A 24,718-nucleotide genomic window follows, 5' to 3' on the forward strand; every position below is an offset into this window, starting at 1 on the left:
AAAAACTTTTCTTTTTCTTTTTTTTTTATCAGGGAGCCAAATATATTTGCAGGAGGGCTCAATTTTCCCCAAGAGTCACCATTTGCCTACCACTGATCTACAGTTTGTTTTTTTTTACATTAACCTCCTTTCCAATTTATTCCCTTCCTATACATCATGCTCTTCATCCTCTATTATCTTCTGCTTTTTCCCTTGACCCTCCACCTTCTTCTCCTTATCATGATCGTATCATTGCAATTTTCCTTCACAAATTCCCTTTCTTCCCTCCTGATTAATGTTCTCTTTAAACCTCTATCTCTGACTTTTCTTATCTACAGAAAATAGTAACATTGGTGCTTTTCCTCTTCATATCCTAAATCCAATCAAATTCTCATCTGTCGTTCTTCTTCGTTCCACTTCTCTTCCTTTTTATTACCTATTCTTATAAACAGTGGCCCGCTTCATTTACGGTTGATTGAGAGCGCTGTTGTCGTTGCCTTAGAAAAAGATTCCATTGACTGCTTCCTATTTGTGTTTGTTACCCCAAAAACCCATACCACCATCTCTCCATCTACCATCTATCCACAAATAGAGCCTCTGTCTCTCTTCCACCTTCCTCCAGGCATCCTCAGTAGGTTAATGGGACCCTGAAAGTGCCAGCGAGAGCCCTGCGGGGCCTAAAGATGTATCTATCTGTGTATGTATCAATCTAAACCTTTCTTTCCTTCCTTCCCTCCTTCCTTCCTTCCATTAACATTCAGTAATATAGGTCAAACTGCATATTTCCTTAGTGCTTCCCAACCAGGCGTGCTCCATCCAGAGACCAGTGCCAGCTGACCTTTCCTTCCTCTCAGACCTGAGCAGCACAGGATATTCAAGCTTACAAAACGACTGTGGACGAGGGTGGGAGAGAGGAAAGGTTCAAATCTCTCCTATACTTCTGAAAAATAACATATTCGAGCGTTGAGTTGTGTAAAGACACAGTCTGCTGGGCAGGCAGGTGGCAGTGTGTCACAAACACTGATATAATACAAACAAGGCAACTGATCCAAGAGGGAAAAAACAGGAACGATGACGAACATTTGGCATGAGAACTTATTTTTAGTGTGACTGTGCCAAAAGTGCTGCGCTGGTAGAATGATAATGATGGTTGACTCTCTAAACAAACATTGTTCTTTTGCCTGGAGTGATGTGCTTTATGATCTTTTAGTGCTGGAGGAGTTGGCTGTGCTGAGTGGCTCTGTGTCACGTTAGTAATCATTCGGCAGACTTGGAGTTGGATGATTTCTGTCACATGCATAACTGTATTACAAAATATGTGCACACGTCCACTAAAAAGCAATTAGACTTGAGTTTCATGATTTGCGTTTTATGTGCATGTTGCTGTTTTTGGCGTCCGACCGGAATCGTTTTTGTCCAGGGACACGTCACCGTCCGAACAATTTTTGCTGGGTTCCCAAACTCATGTCTCTTCCTCACGTCTCCAAGCGAGGATGTGAGAGGGAGATGCGAGGACGGAGGAATTTAATTCATCAAACGAGACGTCCTCACTCACTCCGGCGTCATTTTGAGGAGACGATGACTACTCATGGCGTACAGCATCACAACCGTCAAATATGTAGAAGTCAGCTATCAATATATGTAGAAATAAAAACAGTTTAAAGTTAAATTTTAAACATAAAATTCATGTATAATTAACACTTTACACTGTTAGTTAATGATATCTACGCAGTCATAGTGATAGCTGGAAGGAAAACATCTGATAACTGCTCTTTTGTATCATTTGATTGTAGATCTATAGCAGCGTCTGGCTGTTTTAAGACATAAACAATTAAAATCTGGTGATTACTGAAAGAACAGAACTGATGGAAAGGAGCAATAAAAACAGCTGCAGCCTACAGAATATGTTTAAAAGAAATATTGCTTATTTAGTTTGTGAAAGTCTGACATCTTTTTCAGGCTCAGGATGATTTTATATGAGAAACGCGACTGTGTGGCGTCATATTATTTTCCTGAAGGAGCTGAGACGGAAACGGAAAAAACGAAACGGAAAAGAAGAAAGGAGAAGCCTTTGGCTTATGAAGAAAAAATTAAGTTACAAGAGCGTTTTTTTTTTTGTTGTTGATTGATTCACAGACATTGATTCATGATTAAGTCATTTTTTAAAGTCATATTTTCCTGAAGGAACTGAGATGTACTTGAAATGGAAAAGAAGAAAGGAGAAGCCTTTTGGGTAAATGAAGAAAAATAATAAGTTACAAGAGTGTTTTTTATGATTGATTCATGATTCAGTAATTCTTATTTTATGAACACATATGAAAAACTGCTGTTGGTGTCGCCGTTCCTGTTCCACGAGTAGTTTTCCTGATCTGCTGTATTACGATCATATATATTAATATTACTACATTAAAGCCTGAATGTTTACTGTCCTAATATTCAATCAAAGGGGTGTTGCTGTCTGGTAGGATACACCTGTGGTTCTTTGCTCTAAGCTCTTCAAAGAGACTCCTCTCTCCTCACCTCCTCTGAGGTACATTGAAGGGTTTGGAAGATCCACGATGATGACGGAGGGAGAGTGATTTCACAGCCGGAGAACGGAGGAGAGAGGACCCAAAGAAGCATAAATTAGCTTAATGAAAAGTACCTTCATCGAATCGAATCGAAACATTCCTCCCTAGTGCTACTAGTAGTCAAAACTCACCATATTATCACCATTTAGGTTGATAGGACCAACGAGTTATCACTTATTCAACTCCTGAGGAAAATATCTGGCTCTTTAGCAGCTAATTGCATCACTATGTTCACCAGCTAGTCTCTAACTTTGTCTGTGTGCTACTTATTGTTGCGTGACTTTTATTTATAATATTATTCGCCTGTTGTGGCTGAAAAAAAAAGGGCGGTGACAATAAACCAAAACAGTAAAGTTGTTGGCAGTAAAACCAAACACGCTATAAAGCTCTGTAGAGCTGAGGAGAAACTGCAGTGTGGGGTGAAAATGATTGGCGAGTTCATCGGTACCAGAGACGGCTTTCACATACAAATAGTCATTTGATCCATTGTTAATATAGAATATTGATTATAGCTGCTTTAAAGTGTGTATTTAAAGTAGGTAGAAATATAATCCAACTCTTGTTTATCAAGCTTATGAACAGAGAGTGTGAGTACAGGGCTCTGTTATCAATAGCAGCACGTGTCGGCATGTCAAGAAGTCTGTACCCTCAGGGCTGAAAAATAGCCTCCAAAGAGAATGCCGAGTTCTTGTGTTATGACAGGAGGGAAAAACAGAGGAGAATTCAAACACACACACATATGCATTTCTCTGTGGGCCGATGAAATGTACTGCAAAAAAAAAAAAAAAAAAAAAATCACAGACTGTCAGGCAGTGTTTACTGTGTTCTCTCTACCTGGAGGGCTATCTTCTCTCAGTCCGCCCTGGCCTTTCATCCTCCCTCTTTCACAAATACATCACTTTCCTGTTTTTCCCCCCTCAAGTATGAGACAACTAGAACTTGTCTTGACTGGCTGATGGTGCTGCGTCTGTCTGGAATATAAACTGTGAATTAACATCGATCAAAGAACAATCTGCGAGAAAGATTTATTTATTTATATCGTAAGAAGGCATGGTCTCATTAGGTTGTATATCTGACTCCCCAGCTGGACGGTGAACCATGTAATAGGGGTCAAATACAGTAGAACAGGCGGGCACATCTGTATGTTTTAGTCTAAAAAAAAATGTTGAGAAAAAGAGGGGAGAGAGTGTTTCCTTGCGTGTGTACACAGAGACTATGAGTTAACGCTGAACTGTGAGGACAGCGCTGGACTTTTGACCCCTGAGATTCAGTATTTACTCAGCGCAGAGATGATGGGGGGTGATAAAGAAGTGTCTGCTCTGTCTCCTCGGAGCGACTCTGTAGACACGAGGGAGTAAAAGAGAATCGTTTCGACCAACAACCACCACTAGCGCAGACAGTTGACAGTCACTTTCTGCTAACAGTGAGCCTTTACCTTAAAGTTGACTGTGGGCTGATAAAACAAAAGATCACAGCAGCCTAAACTTATACTAGACTTCAGTATTGACACCTCAAAATGGAATATGACAAACAATATAGTATATAGTAGAAGATATTGGGAGCATGAAGCAACCTTACAAACTAAAAACTTCTATATTTTACCATTTTCAAGCGATATCCAGAGAGAGAGAGAGGCTCTGCTCCGTGTTTAGTTTGGCATACGCATGCCTTTGTCTCAAGTGTGTTATGGGAAGGGGAGGAGGAAAAGGACTGCGAAAAAAAAAAGGAGAGTGGGGTGCAGAAGGAGGAAGTTTGTGTTTGTGCAGAGGGCGACACAGCAGCAACATTCCTGCGACTGCTGACTGAGATCCTACTAAGTCCAATAACATCGATCAGCAGACGCGCAGATATGAAGCGGACACCATGCAGGGGTCGGTGTCAGTTGATAACGTTACCGAATGACATATGACAGCTCTTTGACATGTTCTCCCTCCAAAAAGGTTGCACGGGGATGAGCAGTGCTTAGGGAATGACACTTTATTGGCTAAGTTGTAGTCAGTTGTGTGATTTTTAATATTTGGGGCTTAGGGATTGGTGAACGCATTTAATAAAATTTGTTTTCATCCCTTTTCATAGCATATTGTGGTTACATTTTATTCTGTCCCTGTGTGTTTTTGTACATATACAGTAAATACATGTAAAAATAACTCTGCTAACTTGCACATACTGTCTGCTGTATGTTAACAGGCTGTTTTTAGGGGGGGGAGCGATGATGGAAATGATCTTCTATAGTTCCACAGCTATTTCTCTAAAACCCTTCCCTGGCTCTGCCTTGTAATCTGAGTGGATATCTATGGATTAAGGGGGGGGGGATTAGCCTGCACCTGTCCCCCCCACCTCCCTCCCTTCCCCCGTTATTGGACTCTTTCGGGTGCTCCGAAGCACTGCGTCATCTGGCCCCATCTCCAGATGATTCACCGGGCTGAGGGAAACGAGGCTAGGCGAGGACACAGAGACTCCAGAAACGTGGATTAAGATCAGAAAAAGTAATCCCGGGTTAAACACTGAGATGATGTGGAGAGAGTGATTGCTATATTCACTGCCTTTCCCCTCTGCCTTGCGTCTCTGCTTCCTCTCTTATGATCTCGAATGCATCTAAAATACGGAGCTGTCTTCTCCTCCTCCTAAATCAAAAATGATCAAAGAATTAAGTTCTCTGTTTCGGTTAGTGAAGCCTTTGTTTTACTAAAAACATGATCCAATCTGAAAAAAAAGGATGTTCAGGCACAAACAGATCAAAAGGCTAATGTGTTTTAGAGAAAACAGGAAGTGATTAAATTGTCTGTGAAGTTAAGGTCTGAACTTGACACCGCGTCGCTCTGAATCTCCCATCGTGTTAATATTTAAAGTAGATTAACACTTTGCAAATTATTAACACAGATGTTTGGGTTTTTTTTTTTTTTTTTTTTTTGGCTAATTATTAATACAGATGTTTTTCCAGACTTCCTATGTTTAGGTGTAAGTGTGACTCTGGCATCCGAAACTGAGTCATTCTGTGTTGTTGTGCCTGTGTTTCCCATCACTCGGGATGATTTCTCTCCTCACTTCCCATCAGCAGGAACACAAACACTCAGACCAAAAAATCTGGCTACATCATAAACAGCTCGACAGAAAAAAACTAAGCATGACGCCGTAGTCGTAGATCAAAAGTGTTTCTTGGTAATGACCCTCTCAGAATACGATTACGTGCAATAACTGTCAGAGGTAATGCATTATTGAGTTGTTATTGAGTAGTTCGAACACTGTCTTGCGAGCTGCTGGCTGTAACTCTTTTTACTGTTATGTGATATTTCTATGCTGTCGTTGCTTCGCTTCTGGTGCTGCGTAATGTGACGCGGTACGGTCGGTGCTTTCACTGGAAGCGTCACAGAGCAGCCCACATCTGTTAGTACAGGTGTGTTTAAAGGATAGGGGAAAGAACAGACTCACTTCCTGGAGCTTCAGGCAGATTTTCCTGGACCTGGATACTGGTCTTGTTATATGTAAATTGGACTCGGTGTAATCCTACTGTTGGACTTTTTATTATTGCTACAGCTTTTGTTGTGTGATTGTCTTTTTCCCCTAATTATGGCTCCTACTGAGTCCAAACTTCCTGTGTAGACTTTTCTTCTTGTTTTTTCCCCTGTAAGTTTTTTTCTTTTGGTTTTTATGTAGTTGTTCTGAGGCAACCATTGTTGATTTGGACCTGTGAAGCCCTTTGGAAGATTGTAGGTGATGTTAAGCTATGCAAAGACTTATTTTCCCTACTGTGGCTGCTTTAATGTTTTATTAATAATGGATTATAAACTTGGAAGTATTGCTGCTTTAAGATTAGATTGCTAGAAAAATAAGCAGGTTTTTATTTAGGGTAAGGGTTAATATGACTTTATGGTTAGATGAAAGTTAAAATGACTTTAAAGTTTAGCTTAAAAAGCTTTAAGACTGAGAAGAAAGATGAGACAGATGTGTGTTACCAGCTGGTGTTTAGGTGATGCGTTGCCACTTTTTTTTATGTAAAAATATGGGTGTGCAAGAATAAAGTGTGATCAAAGGAGAAAAAAGGAATGGCAAGTTATTTATGCCAGACTTTGCATAAAAACACACCTCAGGGCAGTCTGTCTGATAGTGTTCAAAACAATATGATGCCAGGATGACATCTCATGGCAGCCAAAGTAAGGAATCTGTCAACATGAGAGAGGAAATAAGAGACAGAAACTTTGACTTCCACTTTTTCAGAGACCTAATTTTTTTCCCACCATCAAGTCTTAATAGAGCTAAGACAGCTTTCCTTTACAGTTGAAAACTGTTATGTGTTATACAAGAGCTCTGTCAAAAATATATATATAAAAAAAAGGAAAAAGAGACAGATGATTAATTCTGTTCCAAAAAAATTACAGCATTCAATTCACAGGACAATTCAGAACAAAGAGTGTGATTGCATCAAGAGCTTCAAAACACGCCAGCATAACAAGTCAGATCACACAATGCCGCTCTCTCTTTCTCTGCTCGTCTCGCTGCCGTTCTCTCTTTGAGATAAGTGGTAATTTCATATGTAAATGTCACCGACTCTCGGCAAAAGACGGGGAAACAGATCCAGAGTGATGTGAGGTTAAACTGAACTGATATAAGATTTTCCGTTGGCAGATAACGACACACACACACACACACACACGCATACACACACATACTGTGAAAACAATAACACATGAGCTCATGCAACTGCCACCTGACCTGTCCCAGTGACGGTGAATACGTCAAGAAGGGGCTACAGTAACTTCCTCGAGATAAAACACTCACAGATCTGTTCGTGGCTGTGCTGAGAACAAAAAAAAAACAAAAAAAAAACTCTTCATATATATACTGCGCTGCCGGGCCTCAAGAGTGAGAAACATTTCTGCAGTATCACATCATCTAGCTTCAGGCAAACAGAACTGTTCACTGGAGAAAAGTTGCTTTTTTCACAGCACAAACCTCATTTTAATGAATTTGAGAAAACACACACACACACACTGAGGGGGTGGACAGTGAGAATAAAAACTTTTATCATGGTGCATGTCATTATTATATTGTACTATGGTTATATATTCACTATATTGTGATACTGTATTGTGGGAAATGTTCTGGAAATTCTTCAGGAATTTATAGATACATAATCAGACCTAAATGTCTGTTAAATACCTCAATAATCAGAGTAAACATTGTTCCAAAAATCTAAAAATAACAAAAGCCAGTAGGTAGTCCCTCTCTATTTGCAACATGCAGTGTGTTTAAATGAACTTAAGTGACCTGATTACCGTCTGCTTTCCGCAGGAACTTGATTTCACTCAGTCGATCAGTCCTGTAAACGAGAAACCTGGTTTCACTGATCAGTTTTGGGGGACTAGAGACTCCTGATTTCTACTATAAAATGCTTGCTCATGCATTTGTGAAACCAGATTTCTAATTGGCTTTTTACATTAGTGGATGTGTGTGACACAGACTTAAAAGATTTTTGGTCACTCAGGGGCATCGGAAACAAGATGTGAACACTGTACTAATGAGTTATAATATCTTATTAAGTTGTTATAGCTGTTATATTTGCAAACAGATGCCTATTTATACACACATTTATACAGATATGGAGCAACATTAGTATTCATTTAGACTTGGGTTTCTGGCCACCTGGTGAATGTTCAAATGTTTCAAACTAGCTAGTTGCTAACTTTGTCCGTCTGCTGTTTGGTGCTGGACACATATCATAGCCGCCTGCCAGCGGTGGAAACAAGCCATGCCAGAAGGCGCCTCCTTTAGTGAGATACCCAGCGAGGTTTGAAAGAGAACAGTAACGTTTCAGGCTGTTAAACAAAACAATGAGGTGAAAGATGCTGTAAAACTGCGTACAGCTGGGAGGAACTGCGTAGTTGGGTGATAATTCTGACTACAAGCAACACCTTTCACATAAATGTATGTATAATATGTAACATATAATGTCATGTGGTGGAAGTGCCAACTCCACCAAGGAACCTTCTCAGCTCAACTATTACTGTTTTACTATTTGTAAAATTCAGATATATTGGCACCTGCATACTAGAGCGCATGTAAATGTGCTGCCTGATTTCCTGTTTTGACTCTGCAACTTTTCTGTTTGCATGAAAATGTACTCACAGCCTACCTTCATCTCACAATTTGTATGTGTTAAGTCATCTCACCCAACCGTACACACATACCAGCAACACAATTAGTGGAACTTAAACAATACTGCCCATGATGTGAAACCAAAGACAACCACTCTAACATTCTGTTCAGCAACAATTTCAGTAATCACTTATCTATTCAATAATAATTCCTCTAGAGTCATCAGATTAGGACAAGTGAACATCTAATGAATTCAGCCCTCTAGAGAACAACCATTATATTCTCTCTGGAACATAAGCATTGAAAAACAGTGGCGCACAGTTACCAGTTTCTGCTCCTACAAAAATCAAAGCGTTGCATTGCTCCTGAAGCAGCGTCTCCTTCCCTGTGTTAGCTGCATTAATGCGTAGCTTGTAAAAGTTTTGTGTGGGGGATCTTGCATTTAGCCACAAAGATCAAGGCAGAGGCAGAGTGTGTTTGCATGTTTGTCTTTGTACATGAGCTCCAAATGCATGTGTGCTTGCGTGTTCTTTTGAGAACCGACTGATACAGAGGGAGAGACTTCAAAGCTCCTCTTTCATCAGCTAGAGAAGAGAAGAGGAAAAAAAAAAAAAAAAAAAAAAAGACAGACCGAGCACCTACTCTCTGACTGTCTTTCTCGCGTGACCGTGTCTGGCTTCGTCTATCTCTTCCTTTTGTCAAACTACGCTCACCTACCGTGAGAAAGATAAATACAAGCAAAGTTCGGTTTCAAAGAGAGTGAGTTTGTCTGATGTTTTCCTGACTGAGCTATTTGTCTACAGAAACTTTGCATCATATTCACAGCAACAGATATGCAACACAGTTCTACTTAATATCCTGGTTGGTAAGTTATAGCAGCTTGGAAAAAATAAAAAAAATAAAAAATCCATAGCCGGTAGATTTTCAGAGATACTTCTTTTTCTCTCAATTCAAGTAACTTGAGCTAAACCCTGGGGGCAGACTTATCAATATAACCTTGCAGTTCAAACACTGCCTCCAGCAGTAAGTACAGCAGTACTGAGAGGAAGCAGAAAAGCAGCAAAGTGAAGAAACAGAGTGCTTGAGGACATGGACTAACAGAAAAAGAAGTAGTTATGCAGTGCAAAAAAAAACAACAAAACACTAACTAACTGACTTAAAAGCTTTTTCTGGGTTGCTAAGAAGCCAAATCTGCACAGGAAAAAACTGCCTGAACAGGGAGGAACCCTGCGAGTCGACACTGAGCCGTCAGCTGTTGGTGGTGTGATTTGAAAGTAGCATCACCTTGTGAAGTGTGACGCCAAAGTGTCATCTCGCTCCCGTCTCTCATGAACACACACAAACACATATGAGCAAAAACACAACCCCGACAGCAGAGTCACAACAACGCCATAAGCTTCTAAAAATAATGTTACTATAAAAGAAGTTCTCATATGAGCAATAAAACAGAGGAACTGGGGAAGCGCTTCTTCTCCGTGGTATGTTATGTTACTTTCACAGATTGCAGCTTACATGTGCAAAGAGAAATACTTCAACAAATGTGCACTTGCTATTAAGAATAAGACAAAATTATCATTAGCCTGTGATCTACAGCTACAGCTACAGTATGTTGTAGAAACAATGCTACAAGACTCTACTTGTTGTGTTTACCAGGCTAAAACTGCCGTATGGTGAACATTTTTTGCAGTAGTAGTAGTAGTATTTATTACCCCTGCTGGCAGCCGTCCTGGTGCGACTGCGGGACCGGCTGCGCTGACGCTGCAGTCGGGACTTGCCCAGGAATCTGTAGTAGTATGAGGGTCTCCCAGATCCCTTCCTAGAGACCCCAGCCATGGTGCTAATTCCTAGTCTGAAGCCCACACAACACAAAGTCTCAGCGGCACTGAAAGTCCTCTTGAATCTGGTATCAGCGCAGATAAACTCAAGTTGTCATGGACCGCTACTCTTGTTTATCGCAAACTTCACTTGAAAGTCCTCTCGCAGACACTCGGCTACTTAAATCCTCGTGGATTATGTCAGTGTCAGATCCAGTCCATTGTCAGAGCCTTTCCCATCGGAGTGAGAGGAGATCAAACCATCAAACATCCACTTCTAGCTCAATGCTTGCGTCCTGTCCTGCAAGCTGTGAGAGTTCTGCTCCACCTTTAAACACTCCCCCTCAAAGTTTCCCACAGAGAGATCCCAGAGGCATTATCCGGAATACTGTGTGAGTGTGTATCCTGACTGACAGGAAAGCTGTTCCTGTTCCCAGTTCCAGAGTACACTAAAGGAATTTTATAGATAGACAGAAAGACAGTCCCCCTGTTTCATAAAGCAGTGAATGACTCCCTTGTAGCACAGTTATATGCATCTAGAAGCACTATCTCTAACTCTTGTGAGTCTGTGTGAGTGTGTGCAACAAAGAGAGAGTATGCTATGTAGTTGAGAACAAGAGGAGAAAAGTTTGAGCTGCATAGAAAACACGTGTAGATACAGGCTTGGAATGGAATGGAGTTTACAAGACAGGTATCAGATTACAACCCATCGACCGACCTAATCCGTTAGAGACGCAAAGACAAAACAGCGACCGCTTCAGTGAAGAAGTCTGACTCATAAATAATGTCACCATCCCCCGCTGCTATTGACTCCAGATCCAGTCACGGTTTCAGTCACATTCCAGGTTTTACAACATAACCACTTTAATTTGCCTCCCTTGGCAAGAGAGGGATGGCAGGGTGCGACAGCCTATCAGAAGCACATGTAAATAGGTTGTTAAGAGTGTCAAACGGCCAATCAGAGTCTGCTCTGATAAGAGGGTCCGGGAGCTGGACCATAGTCCACCAGAAGACACAATGACAGTTGTGCACATTTGCATGGATGCGCATAGGAGTGCATTTTCACACTGTGATTCTGACTTCACAAGAAACTGTGACTGAACACTTAAAGGGAAAATTCACTGTGAATGTGATGATTTCTTAAAACTATATATAGTAGAGATGTTCAATTATTTTTGAAATTGGTGCCGAATGACCAGAGAAAACTGGGAAAAAGGCTGTTGATTCCCCATACAGCTCTTAAGAGGGAATCCTACAACAACCAGAATGCTTTGTGTGTGCCACATCCAATCAGACTGACTGACTCTAGTGACGGTGTGTTCACAGTCAGCAGAGCATCAAAGACAAAGTTAGTGAGCAGCAGCATTATATCTCTGTATTGAGGCTTATTTTTATTTACAAAAAGTTTTTCCTCATCGAGTCTGGATATATCATATCAGTGTGCAAGGATCATAACACAAACGGCATGCTGGAGTCAGTTACATTATGTGGATCGATGCTTATCAGGTACTACAGGGTGCCGCTGCAAGATACAGGCAACACAGTCATATATAATATTCTGTCAGAACACCAAGTCAGGTTTACCAAAGCACTGCAAAGTTTGTTGCAGCACAGAGTCTGTCTCCTTCCTCCTCAGCGGGCACCGGTCGATGGTGCAGCCGCCTGTCCAGCTGCAGGCGCCTCTCTCTCGGCTGCTGCTGTTACAGATCCCGCAGTCGCTTCCTCCTCCATACTCTGTTTTGTCTGATTCCACAGCACTATATTTGGCCTCATAACTTACATTATATTGTAAAGCTAGTTGTTTGCTTGTGTAAGTGTTTGTTAGGAATCACAGAGGAGTCAGGCTGCAGCTACAACTTCACTCTGGTGGGCACTTCCTCTTCCAGACTGTTGTGTCTGATTCAACAACGTGATATTTGAAAGTATTTAGTAGTATGATAGTTTAGTGTCTGCTTTTCCCTATCACTAGCATATTATAGTAGGAGGGAGTGTTTTTGGGAGACCCACGTTTTACCGTCTTTGAAGGCACCGCTACAGAAAATGCGGAAATGTAATTCGTAGTCTAAAGCAAATCTCCGAAGTCTGCAAGATGATGGTTTTGCATCAACCGTTGGACTTTTGCCGGAAAAAGAGGAAGCTCTGGTTGCATGCAACATGGAGGGAAGTTAAACATTGTTATTTGCATATACTACCCTTTAAATATTGAACTTACATATATTGTTGTGTACTATTGTTGAGCTATTGTAGTGTACTATTGAGCTAATCTCACATACTACTGGACCCATCAGCCTAATATTTTCTGTGCACATTTATGACTGTATGTTCAAGGACCTCTCGTGGTTGCAGTAATTCACAATCTTTGAAAAAACAATTTTATATCACTATTCCTTAAAAGCTTATAGTAAAGCTTAGACTTTCGTCTTTTCAGCAGTCCTCGCCATTTTTCAATATGCATTAGGACATTGCAAAAGGCATTTCCAGCAACCAGCTGGACTAAAAATAAGGCTTACCTAGTCTGTTGCAGGCCACATTTTGGCCTTTGTTGTGGCTTAAAAACTGACATCCATAGAAAAATTTGGTCTCATCTTGAATCAGAGCTTTTGCAGATGAATTCCATACTCAATATGTTATGATCCACTAGAGTTAGGCATGATACAAGATGAATAAATCCCTGTTTTTGTTATCTTTGCCGCCATTTTGACTGTAAGGGAGCCAGAAGAGACAATTGACAGAGATTCAACTCTTCTTTGTTTGGGAGGGGAGAGGAAGGTAGGGAGGGGTTTCATTTTGTGTGGTGTGTTACAACAAAATGTTCTAAATAAATAACAAAATATTCTAAATAAACAATTGAGAAGTCTGGACTCATCGTCCCATTTATTGTTTCCTTATTACGTTTATACAATTAGACAAACCCAGGACGCTCAGTCACATTACCATTACACCAGTCTATACATCACAACACATATACAACGCTTCTTTAAAAACTTTGCATACATCTATATAAGAGAACTTACACAACTGGTGGAGATTTGCACTCTACTGAGTGCACTCTTCTAGTTTTCTCATGATATGATGTTGAATTTCTATAGATGTATAACATATGATGACAGAGTATGTGTTGGAGCTTTGTGTGGAGTGGCCATTGACCCAAGTCACACTCGGTAGAGGGCAGTCAGCTGGCGCCACTCACTTCCTCTGATTGGCCTGTTGCTTACAAAGCGACACAAATTCACTCTACAGGCAAAGTAAAACCAATGGCTACCTTTTGAATGTTTCAATTTGTCACATATTTTTATAAACAGGAGGGTGGTTTTAGGAATTTATATTCAGCAGAATCAGAGATTGTGATTAAATGTCTGCAGCGTATCAAGCGACACACGATGTCCTTGTCCTGCCATCCCACAGGAACCCAACAGTTCATTTCTGTCCCTGTCGCAAACAGCTGGGACATTGTTTGACAGTACATATTTGTACATAACAACATTAGATGAATATAATGATAATAAAATAACTAATGAGATGTGGTTGAAAACAAGTGGAACTCGTGCTTTTTGTCAATGAATTCTACTTTTATCGAATTACCAAATCAAAACAAATTAGTGACTAAATTTCCATTAGTAGCCACAATGTTTTATTTAGGAGACATAAAAGCAGAACTGGGTATTCTGCATCTGTTAGCCACAATGGTCGAATAGAGGAACAAAAGCAACAGAGACCGAAACTTGAAATATATCGACAGAACATAAAATGAAAGGCCAAAGTCACAGAACTGACCACACTGTGATTGGCAAGTGCTTTCTGGGAAGAACAGAAATAACACAGCGATGACCGCAAAGACATCACAGAATGTAACGCAGATAAAAATGGTAACAAATATGCATGATGGGAAATAAAGTGCAAATTAACTTCTCTGTTTTCAACATCTTCCAAAGTCCCGAAAAACAAATGAATTTATATGTTGATTGTATCGACGTCTTCCTCTCCTTCCTTCACGTACTCTCATTTACCTTCAGTGGCTGTTCAATTGTTAACTGCTTGTTGCTAGTGAGAGCAGGGGGGACCATAACGCTGCACGCTGTGTGGAGTTTTTTGTCATTACCTCAGCTCATAAACTCACAACGACAGAAAGCAGCAGTGTGCATATGTGTCTGTAGGTCTCTAACACAGGCTTGGACTGTTTCCTCAGTCCCATAGAGAGCATTTAGGAGGAATATTAGCAGGTATACATCACTCCAGAGTGAGCAGGAGCCTCGTGTCGGGCAGCAGAGGGAACGTAAAGGCCTTCAGGCTTCACACTGATGCCGCTGGGCTCGTGAAACATCCTGAAGACGCTCTTAACATGTAACTCTCACACTCATGGAGAAACCAGTGATATACACACAGTGTGTCTAGGTTTTTTAAGACCTAGCCTGTAATTTCACATAAATACAGTTGAACCCATATGACTAACAGTGGTTCTTGTTCACACACAAAGAGACACGTGTGAGGCCAGGCCAATTTTTTTAATTACAAAGCAGGCTGATTTGTCTTGCCTGCATAATAGTCACTGTGGGAATAGCTACCTACAATGACTTCTTGTTAGACAGACCAGAGCCCCATAGACAGACAGACCAGAGAATCGGGGTCATGCAGAGTTCGAGTGCTGCTGCTGACTTCCCCTGGCTCGATGACAGAGACACCAGTGAGATGTGAGAGGGCCAATCAAAGGTCAAGAAAAAAAAGGTAAAGAAAAACCACAGGCTTTTGTTTTAATGTGAATGCCGCTGGATAGAGGTGCATCATCAATGATTGCCAAAATTGGTCTGTAATAGTGGATATTGACTATGTTATAAGAGGCAAAATATCCTGCAGATGAATAATAGGACAACCAAGTAAATGTTGCACGTTAATCTATAAATCAGATTTGGATCTATAACATACCTGAGGATACCTAACAACATGGAAGACAAGGATAACGTGACTACGATGACATCAAGCTTGTTAAGCAACCTGCTGCCTTTCTTTATTCTTTTAGCTCTATTCAGTGCGGACTGTGTGCTACCTTATCACTATGCGCATTGCAAAAATGTAAAAACAAATATGAGAGAAACTACAGTCTTATATATACCCATGAAAATCCATGCTAACATATGTTCAAGTTCATCAGATTTTGAGTTCTATTATCACTGAAACTTCCCTCAAATTCTTTAGTGTGTGGGTCTGTTACCCAGCGAAAGACTTCCACCAACTCTGTTCACAAAGGTTTCTTCATTATCAGATAATGAAGAAACCTTTTGTAGTAGTAAGACATAACAACTTTGAATATCAATTCCTTCTGAAGTACAATATATCTATTGTAACAATAAAAAAACCGAATAAACATCTTCAAACTGATAAGCAGTGTAGTCTAGCCCACAGATAACATTATACTAATAGCTTGCACAGCCAGCCAGTAGTGGATAGCCTACAGTAAACATGCTAGCAGATTAAAATGCTTATAACGGTAGAGCTAGCTTGACTACCCCTGTCAGTCATGTGACCTTCGCCTTTCAAGTCGTAGTGGTCCCTCGAGAGTCTCCTGTAAGACACGCGAGGACGCTAACAATAGAATGTTAAAGCTTCTTAGCCTTTTCGCTAATACCCCTACAGTACATGACTGCTGTTAGCATACAACAATACAACTGGTTAAGGCTAACATGGTGTGTGTGTGTGTGTGTGTGTGTTTACTAGAAAGAACCTTCTACTTAAATGCTTGAATGAGGTGTAATAGTGATAAAGACGATTTGCAAGTTGCTTTGCACATTGATGGCATTACTTAAAAACCTAGCATTCCATTAGCTATTTAATAGCACATTTTTTCCAGTCAGTCAGCATACAGAGTGGAAAATGTTTGGAAACAACAATGTCTTTGCAGGCAGATATAAACACACTAATGACTTGAACATACATTTATCAAGATGAATGCATTTAGCTGACTGAAGTGATCAGCACAGTCCATTAAGTGTGCTGAATGCGGAGTTTGCAGGTGAATTCCACCGCTTATCTATATGACCAAAACACCCAGGACTCGACCACAAAGGCCCGACATTATGGTGTATTGCAGCGTGTAGGGTTTAATGATTGCATGTTACTCAAACGCAACAAAAATCTGGAGGGTAGAATATGTCTGCCTGCCTTTTTGAGAGCAAAAAAGAAACCCTGAAGACAGGAGATGTAAAAAGTAACCACCCACCAGATCTGGAACCACACAGAGACAGACAGAAGCAGATAGAAGAAATAAATGTCTTACCTGTTAAGGAGACCAGTGGAGAGAGAAGGGTCAGAGCCGACACGGCAGCAAACAGGAAAAAGAAAAAAAGAAAAATGCCAAGTTAGACAAGACTGGTATTGAAAAAGCAATACTTCCTTTGCAGGTTTTATTACACTGAAGTTGAGGGCACATTTCTGTAACCTGGCAAATTACTTTAACAGCAAGAGCTAGAAAAAGTAGAACGTGTGTAACTATCTGTACGCCTCAGGAACCCGAGGTATTATAAGTTTTGAAATGGTAGTTTTAGAACAATTAACATTTTAAACTACCGTGCACATATAAGCATAATTCACATGTTCTCAGGGTTACCTGACATCATCAGTTTTGCTCTAGTTTCACCCACAACACTGGTAGCTCTCAACATCATTTATACATATAAATATATTTATAAGAGCCAAGATCTAAGAGCATTTACTGAGACATCACAGTAAAAAGCCTTCTGAGAGTTGCAGATATAAATTACTGAGAAAGAAAATGTCCCAAAACCAAAAAAAAAGTCACTGAACCTGTTAAAGCTCCGAAGCATTGCTTAGAAATGCAAGTTAGGTATCCAGCTGAGGAGAAAATGGAACTAATTCCGCTTTCAGAGCAAACAAAAAGACAGATGTATCAATTCTTAACACAGCTCACTCTGTTGTCTCAGCGTAGACGGTGGGCCTCACACACACACACACACAGTTGCACATACCATATAGGCTATTGCATCTGAAATATAGCCAGCCATTAGAGCCTCAGAGGGAGTCACGGGGGGACTGCTCTAAAATAACAGACCAGACCCCGCATGTGATAATAAACCATAAAGACTCAAGGACTGGACGTCTGGGCAAAACTGGTGTCTGGAAATGACAAAACGTATTAGTATGGATTACGAGCGGCGGATAAGCCGAATTGATAGCTACTGCTGCTTGAATCTCCTTGGGCAGATCGTAGTTTACCCTCTAAAAGGCGACTTAACTTTATTACATATAATAAAGTCACGACTGCTTTGGTGTAAACAGCAACAAAGTCTTGTAGATGTTACACAGAGAACAGAGTTTTTTTTCTGTATCTCTTTCTGATAAAGGTTAACTATGTGGTACATGGTGATATAGTGGAATAGACAGTGTAAGAATAGTCATTATTCTAGTATTTATAAGGAAAATACATGCAACTTCCCACAATACTAGCAATGGGTAGGTGAAATTTGTGTTATGTCATCAGTTAAACAAAATAGACAATGCAAGAAATATAACTCCCTTGCTTGGCAATTTGTCTTTTTTTACTTAATGTTGTTATAACAGTTGAATAAACTGTAATTTTGTGGAACAGACATCTACATTTACATCATTTATATCTATACTGGGTAGACTCACAGTGAGCTCAATGGTTTATCAAAACTGTATCAATACTGACCCCTTCTGGAAAACATGGAAATGTGCAACTCATGGCAGCACACAGTTTGTTTAACTTCCACGACTGAGTCATTATACCACAGAACCAGTATTTACCGAAACACGTTGTATTACAGCACAATAAAAACCTAAAATATCTTATGAAATTAAAATGACCACAGCTGCAATGAAGCTGAGTCTTCAATCTGATTCACTTTCATTGTTGTGGTTGGACTGTGGTTATACAGCTGTACAGTAACAAAGTTAGAAAACAAATAGAGGTAATGATACGGTTGTATAGCAGATATGTTATTGTGCCGCACGTTGATATTTCATGCTGGCTGCACAATATCTTAATAGTGATGCCCCATTCAAATCTGCATGAATCCACAAAAATTTGGCAGAAAAAGGATAAAGAGGTGGACAGAGAAAGCAGCGAGCCATCTCTAATGATAGATAAAAGACCGTCTGTTCTTCAGCCAAAGTTTTCATCACAAGGAAAGTGGAGCATTTGAGTGGATTAAAGGGATGCCCATAAGAAAAATCAAAGCCTGTGTGAAATCTCTGGCTATCGGAACTGACGTCCGATGAATGCACAGATATTCGGGAATAAAAACAACCTCATATTTCCCCAAAAATAAAAGGAAAGTTTTACAAAACTGCTAAGCAGAGACAGGGGAATTACGGACGCCAAGATGCCTCACTTCCTTGTGAAATATCCATTTTTGTCCCTCGAGAATCATCCACCAACTGAATTATGTGATCAAAGTCGAATCTGATTTGTAAAACTTCAACGTACGCCGTAGAACTTTGAGAACGTTGTCATTGACAGATGACAGATCGTTAAAGTTTACAGACACAAAATAAATTCTTCAAAGTCTGACCATGCTGACTAGTACTCCTGCTGCTATAGTGATAGACTGGTGCCATCTATCCATGCCGCCTTTTCTTCCTCCTCTTATTCAAGCCTCCTACTCCCTCTAAGCCCCGGAGTAAAGGCCAAATTGCAGAATGTCCCGTCCCAAGCAGAACTCATTATACAAGACTAGAGATAGAAAGAGAACAGAGGAGTCTGTGTGACACTGTTCGCCGGAGACAGATAGGCGAGATGGAGGACGAGGAGGAGGAGGAGGAGGAGGAGGAGGAGAGGGGATGAACTCTTTTTTATTTTCGTCATGATTAAAGGAATAAAGAGCACAAATAAGGAGCGAGGGAGCGGAGGAAGAGATGAGAGAGATCTCGCTAATGAAGCGACTTCACCACTTGAGACAACCGCGGAAAGTCAAACACGTTCATGCGCCATCATGCTCGGTCACAAGCTAGTTGGGATTTAAATACCGATTCTGTACACGCACACGCACACACACACACACGCTCCACATGTCCGCTGCTTGTGGCCGGCTAAGTATAATAGTAAACAGCTTCGTATTATCATAGAAAAACAAGTGATTTTGGAGAATTAGTGGTTATAGTGACGCAGGAAGAGCCACTAAGCTGTATGTTTGATAACTCTGAAATGAACTTAAAAGTATGTTAATTACATTTGAATCACATCAATCACATCTACTGCTGCCACCCTTCCCTGCACTTGTGGAAATTGACACTGTACATACTTAAAAAGCTATGTCAATGTAGACGAGATAATGTTCTGTAAACGTAATATGGCAACAACCTACCAACCATGATTAATATAAGCATTAACTTTGAAATGCTCACTTAAAAATGTCCAAAATCCCTAAAACACATCAGTTGATCATGTTTCAACATAAAAAACAAACAAAGGTGAACTGTCATTAACAGAAAGCTAACATTCATGCAGTCATCCATTTCTGCAGTTGACCTGTAAATACATAAGCATAACTCACTCTTATCCATCTATCTTTCTCTCTTACTCACTCTCTTTTTCTCTCTATTAAAATAAAGCTTTTAAAGCTCCTCTGCAGACATGTATTAAGACGTACAAAGATACTCTGCTTGGAACAATAATGTGTGTCTGATATGGTTTTTTCCATAAAAAAGGAGTGTGAGTCTAAACTTCATCTCTGGTTTTCTCATTAGCGCAGGTAGTCTTGCTTTTAATTTGACAGGTTTAAATTACACAAGACAAGTTTACACTAATTGACATTGTAGGTGTATGTGATGTGCTGCTGTGTGTAGCTTTGTATTTTGTCTGGTGTGTTCTGTATTGTTTTTTGCTTTGTACTGTTTGTTGTTGTGCTGTTTTGATTGTCGGGGACTGCGGATGTAAATTAGCTTTGAGCTAACTCTGGTGCAGTGCATCTTTAATGTTAAAAATTGTACACTGTCCCAATAAATAAATACAATCAAAAAAAAAAAAAAAAAAAAAAAAATGTAATGAAACGCGAAAAGATGAGAACTAAGTCCTCAACACAGAACGTGTCCAGCAGATCTTCTCGCTGCACAGCGGACATTGCATCATGTAAGTAGCAGATGAACAACAACAATAATCAAACAGAGCAGCTATTAAAACTGTTTTGTTAAGAATGCAGAGAAGAGAAATAACAGCATGAGAATATGGACTAATAATGAAAAAGTTATACTTGAAAATATCCTAAATTTCTAACACCTCTACCTCCAACTGCTACCTCATAGCTGCTTTATTTGGCAGCCTGGCTGTGTGGATTCAAGCTTAGCCAGAGGTCTCTCCGGCGGCTGTGCACCTATTTTCTTATCTCCCTCCTCCACTGGTGGGCTTCATATCTTATGGGGCCCCCGTTGAGCCACAAAACACAATAGTGAAGCTCACACCACAGAGGCAATCCTATGAGCTGATCTTACCGGCTCACATTACGTATATATAACACGGCGCCGAACAATAGAGACAACACCTGCCTCCGACATTTGGACAAACGCTTGTGTCCATGCAACGAGCAGAAGACGGCCTTTACATGACTCAGACTCTCAAAATCTGTCTCGCCGTTCAGTTCGATTGCAGTTTCGGTCTAATTATACTTTATTTTACAAAATAAATTTAACACATTATTATAGTGACGTGTAGAGATAGATGCAACAATGTGAAAATCAATCTCAAAACTGTTTGAAACATTCTAACAAGGGCTGCAGCTAACAATTATTTGGATAAAAAGTTTTTTTTTTGTGTAAGACAATTGTGAAAATCCTCTTTTGTCAAAAAACATTCAATTTGCAATCATATTAAAACAGAGAAAAGCACCGAATCCTTCTGTTTGAGCAGCTGAGCCCTGAAAATGTTTGTTATTTCTGCTTGATAAATAACTTGATTATTAAAATTGTTTATTTCAACACCGATTCTACCTGTTACTTTTACTACTGTCCCTCTCACGCTCTCGACGACACGGTACACACACACGCGCACACACACACACACACAATGAGGCCATACGATCCACACATCAAAGAGACAATGTCAGGATTACAGTGTGAATAGCCCACATTCTGTTGTTGACATTTAAGCGAATGCTTACACAGGGAAATCTGTTCCAATCAATCCTCTATGGATCAAACAAATAACCACATGGCTCGCGAACACAACACAGGGACCGGCAAAACAACACACACACACACACACACACACACACACACACACACAAAGGCTGCTGGACACTTTGTAAAAAAAAATACACCCAAACTCAGATCTGCATACTCATCCTCACCTAAGACAGACAGATTGAAGCTTCATTGATCCCTCTGGAGGGTTGGAGCCTCTGCACAGACACTCACGTAATACAATGTAAGCCCCTTCACAGGTTTTCACTGTCCATCTCCTCTTAGTTCTTTTGCTTAGTTTATTCTTATTTAATCTACATGGCGGCTCCCCCCTTTTAAATCCCGGGTCACTATGGGAGAGGAATGAAAGAATAAAAAGGCATAAATCAGCGTTGTATTGTTTTGTTGAGGCAGATTAGAAACTTACCAATATGCCAAAAACCATGTGAACAATCTGTTGTTATAATTCTCTGGAATAGAAATAAAACAAAACTCACATCTGTTCTCTTGAAGTAACGTAATCCGCGCTGTGTTTTGAACATGCTGTACAGATAAACCTGGTGTCACCGCGAGCTCTGCTTACCTAAAAGCAGTTTTATTGATTTTTCTCCTTGTTTTCTGGAATTTTGCTCAGCTGTAAATAAATTATGAGTTTATTCAAAGTGTTGAAATATTGTCCCCGTAATAAAGCCGAAGTCTTTCATGTGAGACATCTGTAATAGTCTCACAGGACAGGCTGTAAAGATACACTCAAAAAAAAAAAAAAAAAAAAAAAAAAAAAAAATTAGAGGACGGCGAGAGCCAGGAAGCTGGTTTTATAGGTAACGAAACATGTCATTACAGAAGTGGGACTGTAGTGCTTCAATTATCCTCCTCTTAGTTCATTCCTCAGCCTTTTATTGCTGCCCTTTATAACGTTCCCTTCTCTTTTGTACATGTAAGGAAGAATCACCGTTTTTTTGTCTTCACTTTCCTTTCTTTTCCCCCCTGCTCGTTCACATTTAAAGACCGCACATAACTCTACTGTAACAAAAAAAAAACAACAACAACATGTGCTTATATATACAGTGCATGTCTGTGTTGATATCTTGAGGTGGCATTAAGTGGATTAGCGGTATTAGAGCGGATTATCTTTAAATACCTACACATCTCATTTAAGTAAAGATAATATCTGATCTTGTTGCCTGTTTTATTCTGTAATACTCCGTGTTCTTTATGTTGGAATTCATGGAATTCAGTCACAGCCCACATAAGGGTCGCCACGTCCCGTTCAGCCACAGAGGCTCCATTGTGGATATGAACAATAGGCATAATTTGTTAAAATGGCCATGTGAAATTTAAGTGGCCCACAGAGTCAGACTAAGGAGGGGGTTCCTGAGGTTTTGGCAGCGATACAGGCGATAGCGGAGCTGGCAGTTAACGCTACTGTAAAAAAAAAAAAACGTCCATCCGTCAACCGCCGGCCTTTTATATGTGTGATGTGTTGACTGTTAATTGAGCTCTCACCTGCGTGTGCACGGCCTGGCGCACGAGCACCGGCTTCCATCTCTCCGATTGTAGCGGCTACGGTAAGTCAGTGCACTGTGAAGGTTACTATTACTAGGATGGTACGGAGGTGATCCTTTCAGACAAAGTCAAACAGATAGATATGTTGTGCCATATTATGACAATGACTTAATAAATGATTGAATGGATTATACACACTGTTTACAACTCAGTCATAAATATATGTAATTAAATTCTGCTTTTCATCTAACTCTTAAATCATAAGAACTACAGGATGATTATTTCTATGAATATCTAAGTCTGTCATATTGATGATACATATCTGCATCATCTCATCCTTCAGCTGCTTCAACTCACATGTCTGCAGACCCGTATCTCCTCCTGCAAGGTTTGTGATCATCCAGAAACGAAGGTGTTTACCTCACTCTCCGTTTTAATATATATTTCTTTGCGTTTGTTTACAACAACTCCATACCCCTACAGCACAAACCAGGATGGAGCAACCATAAGAATTATCCAGTTGTGTTAAAAAAAAATAAAAATATTGTACCCCACAGCCTTACATGCATATCCTTTTGATCTCTGCTCAATTTAAATTCACAGCGAGAATTTTTCTGGGCTGACCTGCAGGGTCAGAGTGTACCAGAAAGACGCTAATTAAAAACTAACAGTATGTTCGGTTTTTGGCTGTTTTGTGGTTCCTGCAGAATACGAGTTCGCAATGCTTTTTTTTTCGTTAAAAGCTCCCCGATGTTTTCTTTTCAATATTTTGTAATACTATTCCTGTTTTTACTGCTCAAACGGATAAAAAAAACTGAATCCAATTTGGCATGCTTTTTTTTTTTAAGTGAATTCCCTCCTTGGAATGTTAAGCAAAATCTTAAATGCGAGCCTGCAGCTGCTTCGAAATAAAACACTTCCAAGAAGATGTTTTTGCTTACATTTCAATAATATTTTACAGTATGTGCCATCTGACTTAGTGTATAGAGAAGGTCTAAATCAGTAGTATGCACTAGATTCATCTACCAATAAAGCAAACAAAATGGTTTTGGCAAGAACGCTTATGACATCCCCTGAACTACAGGAAGGATTTACTGTGAATTAGAAGCAGGAAGTGAATACTTAGTAGTCACTCTTGGCTGTCAAGAAGGATAATTAATTCCTTGCACCATAAAAGTTGGTCTCGCTCTATTTTTAGGCGCGTGCTTTGCATCATTCTGAAAGACTAGTTCAGAAAACAGCACGACTCCTTTATATCTGTCAGATAAACAGTTTAAACAGCAGGCTTCTAAGAGGCGCAAGTCAACTGGAAAGACAAACAGGTGCTTATTGCAAGTTTTGAGAAAACATTAAAGCTTTAACAACTGATCAAGCTGAACAAGACTTTTCCAATTCTCTTTTATGAGGAGACAGAGTTGGCAACAATCGTTCTGATCGCAGTTAGTACGCTGTAGGTAGCTTACTTAGCCCCCGTGGAAATCTGCTAACATGTCTGCACACATTGACAGACGGACAAAGACATGCATGAAGCAAAGAGAAACATCACAACTTAAAATGAACTCTATTTGTAACTGAACGTGGCCTGAACTGAACGTCCACATCCCAAGGTAT

The 24,718-nt window shown here is 40.1% G+C and overlaps 1 protein-coding gene across 15 annotated transcripts in view; it reads right to left on the reverse strand.

Annotated features, from left to right (window-relative positions):
• LOC122968108 (disabled homolog 2-interacting protein-like) overlaps positions 1-24,718 on the reverse strand; it is a 149,602-nt gene that overhangs the window by 89,226 nt on the left and 35,658 nt on the right. For 2 of the 15 annotated variants that reach the window (XM_044333066.1, XM_044333065.1), the window contains exon 1: positions 10,352-10,777. The exons of 12 other annotated variants lie outside the window; for them this stretch is intronic. In XM_044333066.1, coding sequence (XP_044189001.1) covers positions 10,352-10,475 — 124 coding nt within the window. In that variant the 5' untranslated portion in view covers positions 10,476-10,777. Of the gene's footprint in view, positions 1-10,351; positions 10,778-11,209; positions 11,214-24,718 lie in introns of those variants that run through there. One more of the 15 variants, XM_044333071.1, reaches the window with a different exon arrangement.

Source organism: Thunnus albacares, chromosome 18, assembly GCF_914725855.1.
Source record: "Thunnus albacares chromosome 18, fThuAlb1.1, whole genome shotgun sequence".
In the NCBI taxonomy this organism is placed as follows: domain Eukaryota; kingdom Metazoa; phylum Chordata; class Actinopteri; order Scombriformes; family Scombridae; genus Thunnus; species Thunnus albacares.